The sequence below is a fragment of the Drosophila santomea genome, chromosome 2L, assembly GCF_016746245.2.
Source record: "Drosophila santomea strain STO CAGO 1482 chromosome 2L, Prin_Dsan_1.1, whole genome shotgun sequence".
NCBI classification, from domain to species: domain Eukaryota; kingdom Metazoa; phylum Arthropoda; class Insecta; order Diptera; family Drosophilidae; genus Drosophila; species Drosophila santomea.
Window position 1 is genome coordinate 1,733,184 of NC_053016.2, and position 18,533 is coordinate 1,751,716.

Sequence of the window (18,533 nt, forward strand, 5' to 3'; positions counted from 1 at the left end):
GAGAATGCATTTTTAACCCTCTTGAAGCAATTTCCCTCCCTTTCTCTTTTCCGCAGCTATTAAGCGTTTTGTTTTCATTTCCCTTCGCGTAGTCAGTTGTTTTTCCACTGCAGTTGCAGGCGCAGCACGCAGCGCTTGAATAAAATATTTAATGACAGCGCTTCCTATTTAAGTGTCAATTTATACTGTAAGTTTGAAGTGATTGTGAAAAGTGTTTAGCAACTAAAAAGCTAGTTTATTAAATCTTTAGTTATAAACGGAGTGCGAGGACTTTCGAAGCCTGTGATGCGTAGTTTTGGCTTGAGAAATCCCAGGTTGAGTTACGGCGCATTTATCATATTTGTGCCGCCTTCAATTTCCATATTTTGGTTCTCCAGTTCTCTGTTTTTGTTTACGGCGCACATCAAGTTTTCCCTCTAACCCCCTATTGTTTTTCTATAGCCTTCCCCTGCCCACTCACCCCTGATGGGTTTTCCTCTTTGGTCATTTTCTTGTTTTTCCTTAATCTGCTCAATTGGCATACGATTGATGGATTTCTTGCTAATCATGCTGATTGGATTTAACGAGGTTTTCTTGATGAGCAATTCTATGTTTTTTTTATTGTACATACATTGTACATATAGAAAAATAAACCAAATACTATATAAAATTCTTAATTTAAAAATTTAACAAGATTTTACTAGTTACGTTAATACTGGAAAATATTATGCAGTTGTCATAACATTTGAAATTCCAAGTTCAGTTTGCGAATGGATATGAGTAGACATTCATTCTCGCATTTTTTTCCGTGAACGATAAAGAATATTGGTCAAGTTTGCCTATAATGGCATGTCGATAAAGCCGCCAGTTGCGGCAGCTGTGTGATCCAGTATTGTTTTTCCTTGCTTTTCCAGCGTTAATCTCCCAAGGTTGGGCCATTGACAGCTGTGCTGGGTTGAAGGTTGGATCGTGGGTGCAACTACCTCTGGGATCTGGGATCCATTCCTCGAATGGATCATCTTCGCTTTCCACGTCTCCACTTTACGGCTGCTTCTTGCAGTTTATTCAACTTGTCGGTTGCGAAGCACAATTAAATGACCAAAAGCATAGTGGTATTCATATGCTAATCGATTGCGCACTCATATTCCCTCTTCAGAACACACCTTTCGCTATAGGAAAAATTGGATTTATTACGAAGTACTGTCATGTGCCGCATGTCTCGCATTCTGATTTCGGTACCCAGCTTTTTGGACGGCTTCTTTCGCTGTTTCCGGCGGGTTTTTCGGCAGTTTTCAGTTCCCATATTATGCCACTGGATTTGAATGGAAAGTAAGTGACGCATCCGAGGGGAGGTAACCAGTAGCTCGCATTAGTTATTATTCATAGTAACTATGAAGTTCTGGTTAACTCGATTGGGGGAAGCACAGACATAAATTGATGGGTCGTGATTAGCTTTCTGTCCAATTAATTTATTTCTGGAATATAATTTATTTTTATCAATACAGCCAAGTCAATGAGATTTCTGTGTAGATGATGAGAGTAAAGAAAATAGGAAAAATATTAAAAATGCGTAAAACACTGAAAAATACCTTTATAATTTTACTACTTTTTATATAACACTTGATACCCCAATACTCTGATGAAAGCCCACGATTTCGACCATTATCGTTTTATGAACCACGGCTCGTTGAATTCTGATGCCGTAAGCGTTTCGGGCACCCATCCCCAGACTTTGAACTATATAAGATCATCCCGCATCTATAATTCATTCAACTGTGGTCTACGTTGCCATCGACACGATCGTCGTGGAATCAGCCATCCCATCCCGTTGGGAGCAGACCGAAATGCCAAGTAGCCTCCTTCGAAATCAACTTATTCATTCATTGATCCATTCACAATTATCACGTCACGCCAGCCCGCGCCCCTGCCGCCCCCATTTTTGTTGCAGTGTATGCATGTCAATCAGGCTTAGAAAACCGAAAGCCAGACTTTGTCTCCGGTTCCTCCGATTCCTCCGATTCCTCCGATTCCCTGCCCCTTTCTTAATTAGTGGACAAATGGTAAGCCAATTTGGATTTCTGGCTATGGCTCCCTATATGCGATACAGCGATGGGTGGGTATGGGTTTATGCCTCTCATTAGCGAAACATTTGGTGTCCCAAGTGGACTTTTAATAATGCGATTTTATTTTCTTGCGATTTCTGGCTGGGCATAAGGAAAGACTTCTCAGGCTCGTTTGCTTGTTATTATAGTGCTTGCGAATCATTTCTAATTTCGCTATCACTTATCAGCTTGGAACTTTTTTTCCGAACTATAAAGTGTCGCCCTGAGTATTTTCCAGCTTGCGAAAAATAGCTGATCGTGAACCCAGATCGAACCCTTGTTTGGAAGGCTTCGGTGTATGGGCTCACGCTCCAGCATCGTGTCACCTCCGAGGGCTACTGGGCTTATATGAGCACCCGATTAAGCCTTGGACCACATATGTATGTACGTAGATCTGGGAGCACACCCAAAACTTTTCGCCGCCAGGGGGACACGCGATGGGTAATCAGTGCGCCGGACTTGTGGAGCGGTATCTCCTCCATCGCCATCGTCATCATCTCCTGCTTGCGCAGTTTCGTTTCAGTCAGTTTGTTGACAACCAGCCGTAATTTGTTTTTAGCTTATTTAGATTTTCATATTTAAAAGCTGGGCTAGTGCCTCGCAGCTGAGCGAAAAGGAAACTGGCAATTTATTCACAAATGCGTGACAAAAGTCACATTAGCATGCTTTAAGCTCGGTTATGTGGGTTAGGAATGGAGATTGTAACCCAAGACCCATAAATTTGAGTAGCTGGGTGTCATTCGAAATTGGAAATGAGTCTGAGAATTTGGTTTGGTTATTTGTTTTTAAACAATTCGCAAGAATGTTTATTAATTGGCGGATCCCCGGCTTGAATTTCAATTTATGAATGAATGAATGTTTGTAAACAAATTTGGTTTTATTTGAAAATAGGAACTTACCAATAAAATTTACAAGTACTTGTTTCTATTTATGGAAAGACTCGATCTCCCAATCTGAATCACCATTCTACTTCGGTAAAATCTTGAGCAGATCTACTCAAATCCCACATCGCAGGGGAAAATATCGTGACGTTGTCTGGCAAATTATAAATGTAAATTAAACCTTGCGACCGCCCATTCGTGTGCCAAGAAAATCCGCGTAGTGGGCATAAATCATCTTTTGAGGTTTATTATATGGCGATTAACAAATATCCCGCCTGAAATCTACTTGGCTCAAAGGTTGTGGGAAATGCAGCAAGTGTTTTGGCCGCATTTGGTAGCCAAATAACTGGATGCGCAAATAACACACAGTAAATGGCATTATCTCTGGATATTGGCGGTGACAAAAAGCCACATAATTGGTGCAGATAAACAGGAAAAATAACTCCATTATCTATTCGCTATCTCTTGCTCCTTATCTCTGCCAAATAATTACTCTCTAACTCAAGTTACGGGAAAACTGCGCCATTTATCGTAGAAATGTCGGTAGTTATTAGCCAAGTTGGCGAACCTGGCTAAATCATTGGCTAAGCCTAAGCTCCTTATTGTTTTCCACTTGCTGCTCATATAATTAAGATTCATTTTCCAGAATGTTTATTTGACCCATTTCACAAATTTTCCTCGACTTAATTGCTAGCCTGAACCAACAATGTTTTAAGAAATGAGGGGTGATTAAAGATTTTAAGGTAGGGCCATGCACTTTCTTGATCTTTGGCCGGATCTGATCAGAATGGATTGTAATTAAAGGTTTCAGTACAATAAAAGGGATTGTTTAAGCCTGAGTGATCAGAAAACTAAATAGGCTTTGGTGGACCCAAGGCACTTGTTATTCCATTCAATGATTAAGGGTGAGGTTGAAAGTTGATAGATGTATAAATAGTAGCTATAGGTAATAGCTTGAATATGTATCTTTAAAATGCAGCAAAGAATCTACATAAACTAAATAATTACACCTATTTTCATTGATCGGTGGATATTCAAACAACAATTAAAGCATTCTACGCAGAGACTTTGTTGGGCAAAGGTACTTAAGTGTTTTCAACAAGCTTCGTTCCGTGGATTAACCCATTTAAAAAACTCGTAGCAACAGCCCTAGATCTATTTAGAAGCCAATTAGCCCAGCTAATCTCAGCCCAATTAAGTTTTTCCAGCTCACGTGTCTCCTGTGAAGCCAGCAAGCAGACTGGCTTTATCGCAAGCCCTGCACAAACCAGTAATTAAAAAGTCAATACTTCAAATTGATTACAGTGTAGTTCATATGCCAATGGCTTATTTTCAAGTAATTGCAGCCTGTCCCCAAGCTCGTCGATCAATAAACCCGAATAAATTCGCGCTCTGTCTATGTAACAATGCCAAAAGCCCCAGTCAAACTGCCATTTTCCACATTGCTGTTAAAGCCCACACATAAATCAGCTCCAACCGCAAGCTGATTCACAGTAAAAGAAAAATTGTGGCAATTGAAAAACTAACGTCATAGGAAAAACTTGACTTTGACTTGTGCAAACCACGCAACGCGATCGTTGGCGAAAAAAACCCAGAAAGAAATCGGGAGATTTGCCAAAGAGAGTCGCACTACGTACTGGCTAACGGGATTGCGATGGAGGTCAGGGTATATTACTTGTAATGCAAAACTCATAAGCATATGCAAACAACATGCTACTTGGCTCGACTGTTGGATACCCTGGCCAGACAAGAAATATGATAGAAATATGGAAACAAGGCAGGGTTATGAATAGATCCTTACAGGATGACTTGAAAGTTCTCACCACGAGCTATTGTTCGATATAATATATAAATCCTCATAACTCCTCCGAATATTTCGTAGCATGCAGATCTGGCATACCCCGCACTCATGGGGTTTACTGGATGTCGGAGTTGGGAGCAATCCCGTAACGTAACGCCAGGCGGAGACGTAACCGGCCGGTGAGAGAGAGAGGGAGAGTTTCCGCCGGAGCAGCTGAGTCTTATAAAGGCATCGCGGAGAGAGCTCCGCCGCTTAGTTGATCGGCAGCGAGCGTGGCGAGCGCACGTGCAGCGGAGCATATATATATATTCTTGTTCAGCAGGAATCGGAATCGGAGTCGGGGAAAAATCGAGACACACTGAAATCGAAGCACATTATGTATAGCACACGCAATTAAAATTAATTTACGCGTCGCTGCCCATCTGCATAAGTTCAATGGAAGCAGAGGCAAAAGCCGCAGCAATCGAAGCACAGACCGCAGACCGAGAGGAAAAGTAGAAAAATGTGAAGAAAGTGCAACAAAGACGAACTAGTAAATCAACAAAAAAAATACAAGAAGTGCGCCTAACAACAATAAAACAATCATCGCGTGTTCGTCCATATGCAAATCAAAGGTTAATTAGACACACTGCAATTATTTCGCGTTGCAGTTGCCTGAGGATTACGAGAAACCTTTTTCTCTGTGTTTATGTGTTTTCATTCAGAAATATTCGTTACGCGTCAACGACTTCACGACTTCCCGAGAAGAATTCGAATAATTTGTGTACTACAGCGAAGAAAGAAATAGCCGCTGAAGAACCTGCAGTCAAGAGGTTCGTTAACACCGCCGAGTTGGTTACCTTTTGACCCATTAAACGGAGAAGAACGATAGAAAGCTCTGTGGGGAGTGGAGTGCAGGAGCGGGTTGAATCACCAGAAGAATTGTGTAGACAAAGAACAGAAGAATACTGAAAGTCTGCCAGGCACTGAGAAAAAAAAGAAGAATGCTTCTAGTTTCTTAAATCTTCCAAATTTCTACAATATGGAAATTTCTCATAAATCTACTCACATATGGACCATATATGCATTTGTTTACAAATAAATACAAATATTTGTGAATGCGAAAGCTTTCGATTATAAAGTAAACATTTCTGCTGCATATTTTGGCTTGTCTTTCTTGGAAGAAAAGCTACCCGTTCGTGCTCCGTCCTGCTCTTTCTTCGACAGCCCTCTCTGTCTGCCGCGTCACTCTTAAACAGAACTTGAAACTGGAAAATGTAGGCCATCGCATTAGAATCGACTTCATCGGCGGGTTTTTCTTTATCGTGCGACCCACTCCCACTCACACTCCTATTATGCGATTATGCGATCCGCTGCGAACAGCATTTCTAGTTGCATCACTCGTGCCTCGACTCACTTATTCATGAGTGTGCTTTGAATGGGGAATTGTGCTATGCAAATTTATTCACTTCCATACCCATGCCCATGCCCAGCCGCAATGTGTTTCTAATTTGTTTGGGGCAATTACTTATATCGTGGACTTTTATTTCGCTACTCCAGCAGATTAATCTCTCTATCTAAATATCTAAATGCCCATTCAATCATCCTAATTTCCTTCAATTTGCTCATTACGCGACCCGGACAATAAAAAGTACAAACGTATGCATACGAGTATATATGTTAATACATTTGTAGGCAAATAGCCAAGTAATGCACTCGAATTATAAATTATAAACAAACCGAATATAGCGGTCATTGGCTGACTGCCACTCGAAGCGAGAAAAAATTCAACAATTGAACACAGAAAAAGGCAAGACAAATATTGGAAATCAAAACAAACTTAATATTATGCCGGCTACTGCGACGTTTATATGTTATGTACATACAAATATGATCGCTGTCATACTTGTAGAACTCATTCTTGTGCATATATGTTTTCCGAGTCTGCCTGAGATAAACCCTGATCCATTAACATTATTTAGCTGGCCACGTGCTGGCCTTGGCGATGTCACTTTTCTTTATCGCGAGGCGAACAGTGAAATAGTGGTTCCATGGGCCGTATACGTAATGCGCGGCTTAGTTTTCCTTTTTGTTTTGTATTTATCGTGGCTGTGCAGTCGCCAAGCCGAAACGATCAATTGCCTCATTCTATTGTAGTTCTCCTCTACTTTTGTTTTATTTTCTGTACTGAAGTTGTTCATGATCTTTCAGTTTCGTGACTTTAATTGAAATGGCGAGCGTTTTTCGAGTTTATGTGTACTTGCATGTCGAGCCAGCGGCGAAAAAATAACAATTTGCATCAACTGAGTTATGAACAGAGAACAGACAGCAGACCGAATGTCTAAATGTCGAAAGGTCCCCACGACCTTTGCGACGAGAGCTTTCCAAAATTATATGATTATGATATACCCGGATTCTCATAGTTTCGTTTCGGTGCTTCTGAACCACTTATGAAGCTGGGTCACGATCTCTGGCTTACAAAGTGCATACACAATTATATTTGAGTCATCGCCGCTCGAGCTTAAAATGCTTAAGAGATAAGTGTTGCAATAAAAATATTAATTGTTGCTGAAAAGCAGCTAGGGCAGAGATTTATAAGCAGAGCTCTAACCATGTACATTTTCTGACGATAAATAAAGTACAAATGCATGATAACAACTAATTACGTGCAATACTGAAAGCGTTGTTGTCTGTGCAGTAAACTCACAACATACTCCCGATTTAGGTATTCATCCGTGATCTAATATGCGACCATGGTCGAGTACTTCGATTTTCTGATTTCATATGCATAGACATGAGCACTCCAAAGTGTTCACAGTACACATATAAAATTATGTCATTCGCCAAACGTCGTGAATGGGTCGACCATATGCTGAACTCAATTGTGTCTGCCACAGTCGCCCAATCAATGGAAACTGTCAACTCAATGAAACTGCACTCGAAATGCACTCAAGACAGAACCAGTTGAACTTCCAGTTGCCACCAAGATCATGTCGCACTTCTCGACTTGAGCGGCTCTATTTTTTTTTTTGGCTAATCAAAGACTGCGAACTGCGAAAATCGTGTAAATGATTTGCAGTTCTTTATGCGAAACTGGTTTCGCCTTGCCTCTCAACAGTGTTTGACTTGTCATTCAGCTAACAAGCCAGACACAAACTCTTTACACCAAAGTCAATATCAGTTGGCTACTCGAAACTCGTCGTTGGCCAAACAAAATCGAAAAATACATGGGTGGACAACCTGGCAAAAAAGAGCCGCCCAAAGCCGCTGGAAAAGCGTTTTTGAATTTGCATTTGCGATAGCCTAGATATTCGTTCTTTGAAGGTTTCGTGTTGAGAAAGGCAGTGCAATTTAGTATAGTAGCTAATAAACTATTTCCCAATAGTTACACACCTGTCCATCAAGTGCAAACAACATTCTAGGCGATTCCGCCCAGCTTATTTGTTTGCATAAGTAATTAGCAAACCCTAAATCGGGCAGAAAATTACTGACCTAAGTCAAGGGTACATAAAATTAGCAAACATTAGCTAACTGGAGAATAATCAACTATAAATCAATTCTAATTTCATTAGGACTGGAACATCAATATTTGCTATTGACACCGTTTCTTCAAAGCGAAAACAATTCACTAACAAGTCTTTGATTTTATTCGTTCTTTGAGTGTCTATTTTTGCATAATGTCGAGTCATCGATTCCAAGAGGAGAAATTCCACACAAGATGACGGGCTAAAAGTTTAATTGCTTACATGCCATGGTTTTTAGAACATAAAACGGTCTGTGAATAAACTAAAAGTTTATTGGTCTCCAAAGGGGAATTCTTCGCAGCAAAGGGATCTCCAGACTGCCAGCTAACAAAACTGTCCATCAGACTGACAGACCTCACTTTTCACTTAGCGAAGTGCCCCCATCCCCCATAAATGCCTTTTACATCTCAATAACTTTCTTTGTTCGAAACGGACTTAAACAAAAGCCCAGAAAACAAAACAAACTGGGTTTTTATATTTATTTATATAAGAAATATTTAATGGCACATCTGCTGAGTGCGCCTACAAAGTGTCTTACTAAATTGCACAAGCTAAGTGAAACGCCCCAAAAAATTTAATTTGCTCGCAACAAATAAATAATTTGTAGTCAAATAGCAACATTAACTTCAGTTAACGCCCCAGCGAGCAAACAGGTCGTTAATTCTGAAGCGGCTTCTATAATTCTACACTTGGGCGAAAAATCTGTTGAGAGGCCATCAATTATGAACGTGAATTCTGTTTTCCGATGGACCACATAACTAGAGAGAAAATTAATTAGAATTATTATTAATATAGCACTATTAGCGTTCAGTCTCCGCCTTGGCTTTCAAACGCTGATTAGTGCAACACAATTATTGATTATATTCAAACACGTCTGCGTTGATAAGCCTAATCTTCGCAGTTTCCTGAACCCTCGACCAGTTTGCAACGCATCTAAAGAGTGCATTCCTCTGCGTGACATTCCAGATTCCTTCGCTGACCAGAAACATTGAGGAATCCGCACCAACATGACCCTCTTGCCAGACATCAAGGCTTCGGACGCCGCCTGCTGCGTGGGTGGTGCGAGCAGTGATGCCAGCAGCAGTTCCGGCGTCGGTAGTCTCAAGGATCACCATGGCGACCACGATGGCGGTTGCCTGGGCATCAACTGTTGCACCACGGCGGCCAGCTCGGAGCTGTCCATCGACGAGACGTCGTCGACCTCGTCCCGGGGCTCCTCCGAGCTGACCACCAAGGTGACCAATGACCTGAGCGAATTCCAGAGGCCCAACTACCACCAGGCGGTGGCACATGCCAACTTCGACCACTGCGATCCCGTGGACATCCAGTTCTCCGACGTTCGCTACACAGTGAAGAAGTTCTCCTTCCCGGAGCGAAAGTTCGGTGAGTACCCCACATCTTTGATAGTTTTTAATAGTAACTGATAGAAATATTTACATTTTGCGCCGCAGTCAGCAAGGAGATCCTTCATGGCCTGAATGGCAGCTTCCGGTCTGGCGAACTCACGGCCATCATGGGTCCTTCGGGAGCTGGGAAGAGCACGCTGCTCAATGTGATGTCCGGATTTTGGTGAGTCTTCCGCACAGCTGAACTTGAAAATGGATTTGCAGCTTGGCGGGCAGCTTGGCATTTAATTTATGGTTATATCGCTGAATTTGCAATCTGTTTCGTGCCATTTAATTACACATTGGACACATCGGCTGTGCATATAAAGTGCAGACGTCGCAGTCGTTCAATCAATCAGCACATTGTTTGAGCAACACAGCTGCATTTGGTTAGCTATATAATTAAATTTGTACATGGCTGGGTTAGAGATCGAAGGGCTTGAAGAGGGTCTTGTGGAAATGCACCTAGTTCTAGTGTCTCCCAGTCATAAGCAAATTCAGATTAGAAAGCAAATTCAAGTAAGGTGTAGGTTGTATGATTTCATATTTCCATATTCCTTGCAGCGACTCGATTTGCATTTAGATTTAGAGGGATCTGCACTTGGCAAATGTCTAAACTGATAGCCTGATAGCTAAGCTTTGTGCACAGTACACATGAATCACAATCGCGCGTTTCGTTTGACGTCTGGAAGTCGGTGCACTTGCGATTGCCGTTCCATCCCGGACATAATCTCATCACTTCCTCCGGCAGCTCGGTTCAAGTTCTCAGCCATTGCATAATTAGGACTTCAGTCGGGGATTGGGGATGGGTAACAATCTCTGAGTCACAAGCCCGCAAATTGACGCATCTCGCAGGAAATCGCCGCTTAATCGCAGCGCTCTTTTTGATGGCCAACTGACAGCTATTACAGCATTTTTAGTAAATAAACATTTTAGCAATTTATACATGCACCGCACGTGCAGAGGGGAGATGTTTCGCCTCTGGCTAGTGTAAACATATACTGCGGGCTGCTGCTTTAATTATCATGATTCAAGTTGTGAACGTGGTGGCATAAACGATGCCCCCAGGCGGTACACGGGTTTTCATTGCTAAACGTTATCGGTCAGTAAACTATGAACTTGAAAGTGCCGCATGTATGTTCCGAACCATAGGTTTACTTCCCCGAACCAGACGCTTGCGAAGCTATTTTTTCATTCAGCCCGGCTTATGTTGAACCAACCGATGTACTTTATTGTAATTATAATATATTGTGATTTTTGTTCCACAGCTCCACCGGCGTGTCTGGCGATATCCGGGTAAATAGAAAGCCAATGGCTCCCAGCTCGGAGCGGTTCCGCCAAATGCTATGCTACATCCACCAGGACGATCTGCTGCGTCCGCAGCTGCTGGTCGGCGAGATAATGCTCCTGGCGGCCCATCTGAAACTGGGCTTCAAGGTCACCAAGGCGTACAAAATGGACCTGGTAAGTGAACTTCCATATATTTACAGCTCTCAAGAAGCGCAAAGAAGTGCGAAGATATCAGGGCAATGATGCGATATCTTATCTTATTGGAAACACTTCTGGTACCATCTGCAGATCAAACACATCTTATCGCTGCTGGGTCTGGACCATCGCTACAATGTGCCCACCGGGAAGCTTTCGGGTGGCCAGAAGAAGCGACTTGCAATCGCCCTGGAGCTGATAAGTAATCCTCCCGTGCTATATCTGGATGAGCCGACGACGTGAGTGACACTATACTACACTATGTATAAACGCAGACTAATGTAATTAGAGTAGCCATGATAGTGATCATCTCCAGCGCTCTGAAGGCGATGATGTGCAAACTTTGCCTGGCGGAAATTCAGCAAAAACACCAACTGACCCACAAGTCAAGTTTGTCCCCGTCTATATTACTATATGTTTTTATAGCAATAGGGCTTATCAATTGTCCAGATAGTCTGTTTAATAGTTTAGTTTGCTTTGATTAGGTGCTGCTCAGTGAGCTGTAAACAGTATGTTATTTAAATTTTAGCATGCGACATGTATCTTGTTATTGAATATTCATTAAATTACTGCGCTATCTGGCTGATAATCGCGTAATTAATTAAATTGTTCATTAGTTGTAGATTACTTTAATGGGGATTGATGGGTCTGCTGTTATATATATAGCCAAATCAGATTTATGCAGCAATTAGGGACCAGCTATTTTGAGTTGTCTGAGTGGCGATTATGAGTCCCTTTTCAGGGGGAATGACTAAGTAAAAGTTGATTCAGACAACTCGCCGAACACCCCACAATCCCAAAGTGAAAACCGTGACTGGATGGTTTACAAACAAAGGGAGTTGTCAGCTCCAGAAATATACCAAGAATAAAAGCAGAGAACAACGGGGCTATTTTTGAGCATCGCTTTGAAATCATGTTCATTCCAATAAGACCTCTCTTTTTTTTTTTACCATTTATTGACTGTTACTAAGTTCAAGATATGTTTATATATGTATATATAAGGCTATTAAGCAAAGTGTAAACGTGAGTTTAGGATATATGGATACGAATTCCCATTTCAAGTGAGCCGTATATCTCAATTTGAGGCAGTTATTAACACTTGGAATAACTCGTTTTTGAAATTGTCCAATAAAATGCCGAATGCAAGTCAATCAAATCTTTGCAATGCCGCTCGACTTGCATTGCTAAATGGATTTTGGGAACAAACTCGTTTGTCACTTTCAATTTGAGTTCGCTTCAAGTTCAAGCCCCAATCTCACCTACCATTAAAGTTTCAGTTGCCCAATTGTTTGATGTTCTTTTCTGTCAGCAAGACAGAGCTTTAATGGGGTTGTTATTCTTCAAAGGTTAGGCAGGCAGCAATTAAACAAAGTTGACTCACTGCGAAAGTTGAATTAATTGCTCTGGTCGTTCTGGTTGTCTTTTCGGATTCCAGGGGCTTGGACAGCTCCTCGTGCAGCTCCTGCGTGGCTCTGCTGAAGAAGCTGGCGTCCCAGGGCCACACGATAGTCTGCACCATCCACCAGCCGAGTGCCCTGATCTTCGAGATGTTCGACAAGCTCTACACCGTCGTGGATGGCCATTGCATGTACCAAGGACCTGTGAGGGAACTGGTGCCCTTCCTGGCCGACCAGCAGCTCGTCTGCCCCAGCTACCACAACCCAGCCGACTATCGTAAGTTCCCCACTTTCATGCCCTGCTCTTCTTCTACCCATCTATATACTATATCATATCATATCGTATCATTTCATATGGATTCCAGTACTGGAAGTGGCCGTGGGCGAGCATCAACGTGACCTGAATGAGCTAATCCATGCGGCCAATAAAAAGTATTACGAGGATGTGGATCGCAATAGCTTTATGAGCAGTACCGATTTTGCAGCCCTCGTGGCCACTATTAAAGGTGAGTTCTGAACTCCTCGGATCTGTTGCCATGCTTTGGTTATTAAAGTAAATTCTAAATATAAAAGTTTGAATGAAGTTTTATGCGAATATTGTTACGGTCAAGTGATAGCATCTTTATGTGGCCACGTTTTAAAGTTGTGTCGTTAAAGTGGAGGTGTGTGCTACTATTTCGGTGTTACAAACGTGTTGCCCATTAAAACCTGGAAACAATTGATAGCTACACATACGAGTATAAACAAGCAAAGCATTTTTTTGTTGCGGAAAATGGCCAATTGTTGGCCTGGCATGGTGCAGAAAATTTCCAAATCTCCCCTACTTTACCTGCCAGCTACCATCATGAACTTTCTCCAAATTGCAGACAACATCGGCACCAAGTCGCTGGGCGAAGCGCTGGCCTCCGTTGCACAGGTGCAATTCTCCAACTTTGACTACGTGAAGGCCTCGCCGCAGGAGCTGGCTCTGGAGGAGATCAAGGCACTGAACGGCGCCACCGAGGGCACGGACCCAGAGCTCCTCGAGAAAAATCTGCAGCCCCATCCCCATCCACATCCCCAGCCACAGAAGCTTGCCAGTGGCAGTGAGCTTGCCAGGCCGGCAATGGCCAATGCCATCCGATCGGCCTCGTTCCTCATGCAGTATGTGCTCCTGATGCAGCGCATCTTGATCTGCGCCAAGCGAAACTACGTGAGTAGAAACACAGTGGGGTCATGATAACTAATTATCATGCAATCGGAAACGCTCAAAGTTCAAGGCTCGAATTATGGCATACATATATTATATTACTTTTATACTTAAGCTTACGTTTTAAAGACGCGCCTGCAATAACTTTAATGCACAAAGTGGGTAACAATTAGCTTAAAGCCAGTTTAGGGCAGTGACTGAGTGTCAGAGTGGCTAAGAGTTGATGGGCTGTCGAGTTGATTTGGTAATTGGTGCGGCGTCCTCGAAAAAGTGAATCCAGTTTCGGCTAATCTCGTTTCTGCGTAATTCTTAATGGCTAATCTCTTAAATAGCCGCTTTTTACTTTATTTTGCTTTATTTCTCCGTGCAATTACAGCACAGCTGCACATTACCATTTACGGCCATTGTGGCAGTACATTAAGTACTTACTATAAGTTTTTTTTTTTGGGGAGGTTGGCCACTTCGCCACGCTTTCGGATTTTGCTAAAAAATCATACGAAAATGGGACTTATGCATGCTTTTAATTGTGATATAAGATCATGCATGCGGAATATAATAGGGCACTTGCTGAGTTTTTTTCGTTTCCGAGAGCATTATACCTAAAACATATAATCGCGGCATAAAGCGGGTTTTTTAATAGCGACTTGTGGGCTCATAAGTAATTCATGCACACAACTCGATTGTGTAATTGAATTTCTCATAGCTAACCAATATGGATTAGATGGTTTGTTCTACACTTAACACGGTTTGCAGTTCGTTGGCAGTGCGACAAATGAAAACAAAAGACTCAGGGCAAAGGCTCAAATACTTAGCATAAAAATGAAATAAATAAATAAATAACTTCGGAATCAGAGACGCCATCGAGATTGATGACCGGCGTTTATCATCTGAATGTGCGCAATTAGCACTTGGCGAACGTTTCAAATGTGAAATTGAACAGCTTGTGTGATGACCACTTAGCGAGTTAGCTCACTTTTATGTGACTGCACACGATTAATGTGGATCTGCATACACACTGCACTCGGCCACTCAAACACTGGAGTGTGGGCATAGCTTTGTTAGCACCTCCACAGCTTTGTTAGCCACCGATATTGACTTGTCAGCGCAGTGTCATAGAACTGGCCAACCAACCAACCAACCAACCGGCCAGAATCCGAGAATCTCAGAGCCACTCGAGCGGCTCGTAACTCAAAAGTAATGCCAGCACTCAGCCTTCACATAGATTTCGGCTTTAGTTCGTTCTAATGACCAACATCCACTGCACGAGCTCTGCTGGCTATTGGTTGCCCAAGGTACAGCTGCGGTCACTGCAATAGCCATCAAACTGTGGAGTCAGCTAATTAAATGGCGTTTCCTACACTGTTTCCTATTATTTAACACTTGTCTAAGAACGAAAATGTTTATTACACCTACGGGCTTAGCTAACGCAATATGTAATAGCTTAGACCCACTTTCCCAAAAGATAGTTAAATACGCCAAGCACTTTTATGGACATGACAAATAGCCCTACCTTGAGGAAACTGCCCATAAGTGTGTCACTTAAAGTAAAAAAACAGCTTTGTACACAAAATCTAACGACTAACTAACAAAAACTGCGTATTTACAAGGACATTAAAGAGTTCTGCGCATTTGCACGAGAAAGTTAAAGACTGCGATTACGTAAAGTATCTGGCAATTAGAGTCTCTATGAATTAGGCAAAGAAAACTAGTTGCTTGATATTAATTTTTATTAACCCAATGCCTGGTATCTTTTTTCAGTTTCTGCTGCTGGCCCGCATCTTCTCGCACATTTTCATCGGAGTCGTCTTCGGGTATCTGTACATGAACGTGGGCAACAATGCGCAGAGTGTGCTGGGAAACTACGTGTATCTGTACGGCTCCACGCTGCTCTTGGTCTACACCGGCAAAATGGCAGTGGTCTTGACGTGTAAGTAGCTGCAATCGCTGGCCTCACCTCCCAAATGCATTTGTCCATGTGTCCAAGTGTCCAAGTGTCCAAGTGTCCAAGTGTCCAAGTTCTCTAGTGCTATCGCGCAGCTCCGGCTTGGCCTCTCCCAGTTTCCAGTCATTGGTTTTCTTGGATAGCCAAGTTATGCAAAAATTTGTCGCCAGATTTGGCAGAAACTGCAGCTGTTCTTGCGCAATATCTGTTTATTTTGGCCACTTTGCTTTGTTTTCAGCTGCCGCATTCTAAGATACTTTGGCTAGATACTTATATAACTCGGCATCCGGATTAGCCAATAATTTCTTGGCATTTGCACAAAATTTCGGGGGTCTTAATTGGCAAAAAGGAAACCAGATTTTGTGCTTAGATAGCGGATCATTAGCTGGGTTGGTGTAGAGTTTTAGAAATGTCTTTTAGAGAGCTGATTTTAGAAGTTGTTATGATTAAAGATTAAGATTGTTCTATTGGTTATGTCGACATGCTAAAAACTCTTCAGAATCTATTATCTAGAGATCTCTACGCACAAACTATAAATTATCAGCGTTCCAAATTCGCCAAAATAAACATATTGAAAATATATTTATTGGAACATTAAACCTCGCAGCGAGGACAGATCTGATTAGCGATATGAGATCTCTGTCGATCCACTTTGTCATTTATAATTTCCATGTAAATTGGCAGAAATTGCACTTCTCACCCCGAAAAAGGCGATCCTGAAGTCCGCTAAGTAAATAATTATAAAATACAAGAGACACAAGCGGCGATTATTGTATAATAAAACCGGTTGGCCAGCGATTCTCGACTCTTTTACAATAAATTTCTGCAGACAGGAGGCATTGGAACTGGGGGAGTTGGGGGATACGATCTTTACCGGTTTCGGTTTACTGACCTGACCTACATATGTACATATGTATAATGCCCTCACCTTCGTGCGCACACTTCGCATCGCATCGCATTGCATCGCATCGAACCCATTGAATTTAATCGCAATCTCATTTATCAATTAACTTTATCCGCAGTTCCGCTGGAAATTGACATGCTGACACGGGAGCACTTCAACCGCTGGTACAAACTGGGTCCCTACTTCCTCTCGCTGATCTCCTTCGAAATACCCTTCCAGGTGAGTCTCCCCCCATAGCTGATACTATACATAGATCAACTATAGATCACCAGACCGATCAGAACCCAACCCCAACGGTGGCGATGGTGGTCATTAATCATCATTTAGAGCTAAGCTTTCATAGGTGGCAGTGGCCTAATGAATTGCCGCTCGGTCATTAAGTCAAATTAACGATGTGAAATCGGCGATGTTCGAGTTTGCGTTTCATTTGCGTGACAGAATCGCGTAAGCCCGACTACCTGTAATTTTGCAGTGATTGTTCCGATACTGCGGCATATATGTGCATATATGTAGTGAAATTGGCATTGAAAGAAACTCTTTTGTTTGCCGCAATGTTTTACGATTCGAAAGCCTGGCATTTTTGGTAATTAGGGGCAGCATTCTCTTGTCTGCTTTTCCGTTTTTTTTGGTGTCATACCAGTTCTACACATATGAAAGTGGGAACCCATAGACTGGTTTTATCTAATCTGCCTACTATTAATCACTTATCACGGCCCATATCAATGCAATGAATTATAATATTATCATAAATGGTAAATGACACACAAATCAATATTAATATGTATGGCAATTCAACTAATCAACCAATTAATAATTCCTTCCTTACCCACTGGCTTACTCATATTTGTGTTTCCACATTTCAGAGCCTCTGCACCGCCATGTACATCATCATCAGCGTGCATCTGACTGGAAACGATGCCACGGACTCATTCCGGATCTATTACTTTGTGCTGCTGGGCATAATGGCCTCATTGAGTGCCCAGGCCTGGGGCTTCTTCGTGGGAGCCACGTTGCCAACCAAGGTGGGTTCTACACCATCAAGTCCATCAGCTAACTGGAAATCCAATTGGTAATAACTGATTTCACTTCCTCAGCTTGCCGTGTTCTTGGGACCCATTCTGGCGGTGATGTTCTCCGTTTTTGGCTTCTGCACACGCTACATCGACATCACGCCCCTCTTCCGATGGATGTGGCACTTGAGTTACTTCCGCGCCGGATTCCATGGGGCATTGAACGCCATCTACGGAATGGATCGACCTTTCCTGGAGTGCCCCGAGACTGCGATGTACTGCCATTTCCGCAGCCCGAAGGTCTTCCTCAAGTACATGATGATATCGGATGTGCACATGTCCGACTGCCTGATCCTCATGGGCATCGTGATTGGAGTCATGCATGTGCTGACCATCCTCACACTGTGGCGCAAGCTCAACAAGCGATAGGATTCCATGCCCAATGCTTAGTCCCAGTCTTAATCCTTTTGTACATAGTCGGGTGTCTTTCCATCTCTCCTTGTTTTTAGTTTTAAATTCGAAACTTCCCTTTTTTGTGTTTTTATAATTGATCGACCGATTCGATGCTAGCTTAGGTATTTATTTAGATATTCTCTGAAATATTGTATGCAAGAAGGCTTTAGGGTAGCTTACTCCAGTTTAAGTGCTGATATACCAAAAAGGAAGATCAACTGCAACACAATCGCTATACCCCCGTTTCCATCTTGCCCTGTAAACTGTTAACTTCATCCACTGAGCTGGGTCTCCGCGAGGAACTCCAGCCATGCCACGTCTTGAATATTCATCTACTGCTGTAAGGTCCGCTACAAAGATACTTTTGTGATCAACATTTTGTTTCGTCTCTTTAGTGATTAGCTATAGTTTTAGCCCTAAGCGCGAATTATTTGTACATGGTATATTTCGTTTAGTTTGTGTTTTAATTTTTGTTTTTATAATAAAACGTTTGGTACATAAA

General features: G+C 42.3%; 1 protein-coding gene across 2 annotated transcripts; it reads left to right on the forward strand.

The window, feature by feature from the left end:
* Window positions 1-95: 95 nt before the first annotated feature.
* LOC120453147 (ATP-binding cassette sub-family G member 4) lies at window positions 96-18,533 on the forward strand. Of its 2 annotated transcripts, none has more exons than XM_039637825.1 (12): window positions 96-187; window positions 9,233-9,649; window positions 9,718-9,835; window positions 10,920-11,115; window positions 11,230-11,375; window positions 12,572-12,810; window positions 12,899-13,039; window positions 13,400-13,725; window positions 15,481-15,649; window positions 16,687-16,787; window positions 17,432-17,590; window positions 17,663-18,533. In XM_039637825.1, the coding sequence occupies exons 2-12, from the start codon at window positions 9,274-9,276 to the stop codon at window positions 18,005-18,007; spliced, it is 2,316 nt and encodes a 771-aa protein (XP_039493759.1). In that variant the 5' UTR covers window positions 96-187; window positions 9,233-9,273; the 3' UTR covers window positions 18,008-18,533. The 2 variants fall into 2 exon arrangements, with proteins under 2 accessions (XP_039493759.1, XP_039493676.1); XM_039637742.1 differs by lacking the exon at window positions 96-187 and adding an exon at window positions 5,024-5,575.

What these genes read in the sequence shown, in the direction of transcription:
- LOC120453147 (XM_039637825.1), top strand. Translation starts at nt 9,274, where the DNA reads ATGACCCTCTTGCCAGACATCAAGGCTTCGGACGCCGCCTGCTGCGTG. An exon ending in CCTTCGAAATACCCTTCCAG is followed by an intron (nt 16,788 to 17,431) that starts GTGAGTCTCCCC and finishes TCCACATTTCAG; the next exon opens with AGCCTCTGCACCGCCATGTA. An exon ending in GAGCCACGTTGCCAACCAAG is followed by an intron (nt 17,591 to 17,662) that starts GTGGGTTCTACA and finishes TCACTTCCTCAG; the next exon opens with CTTGCCGTGTTCTTGGGACC.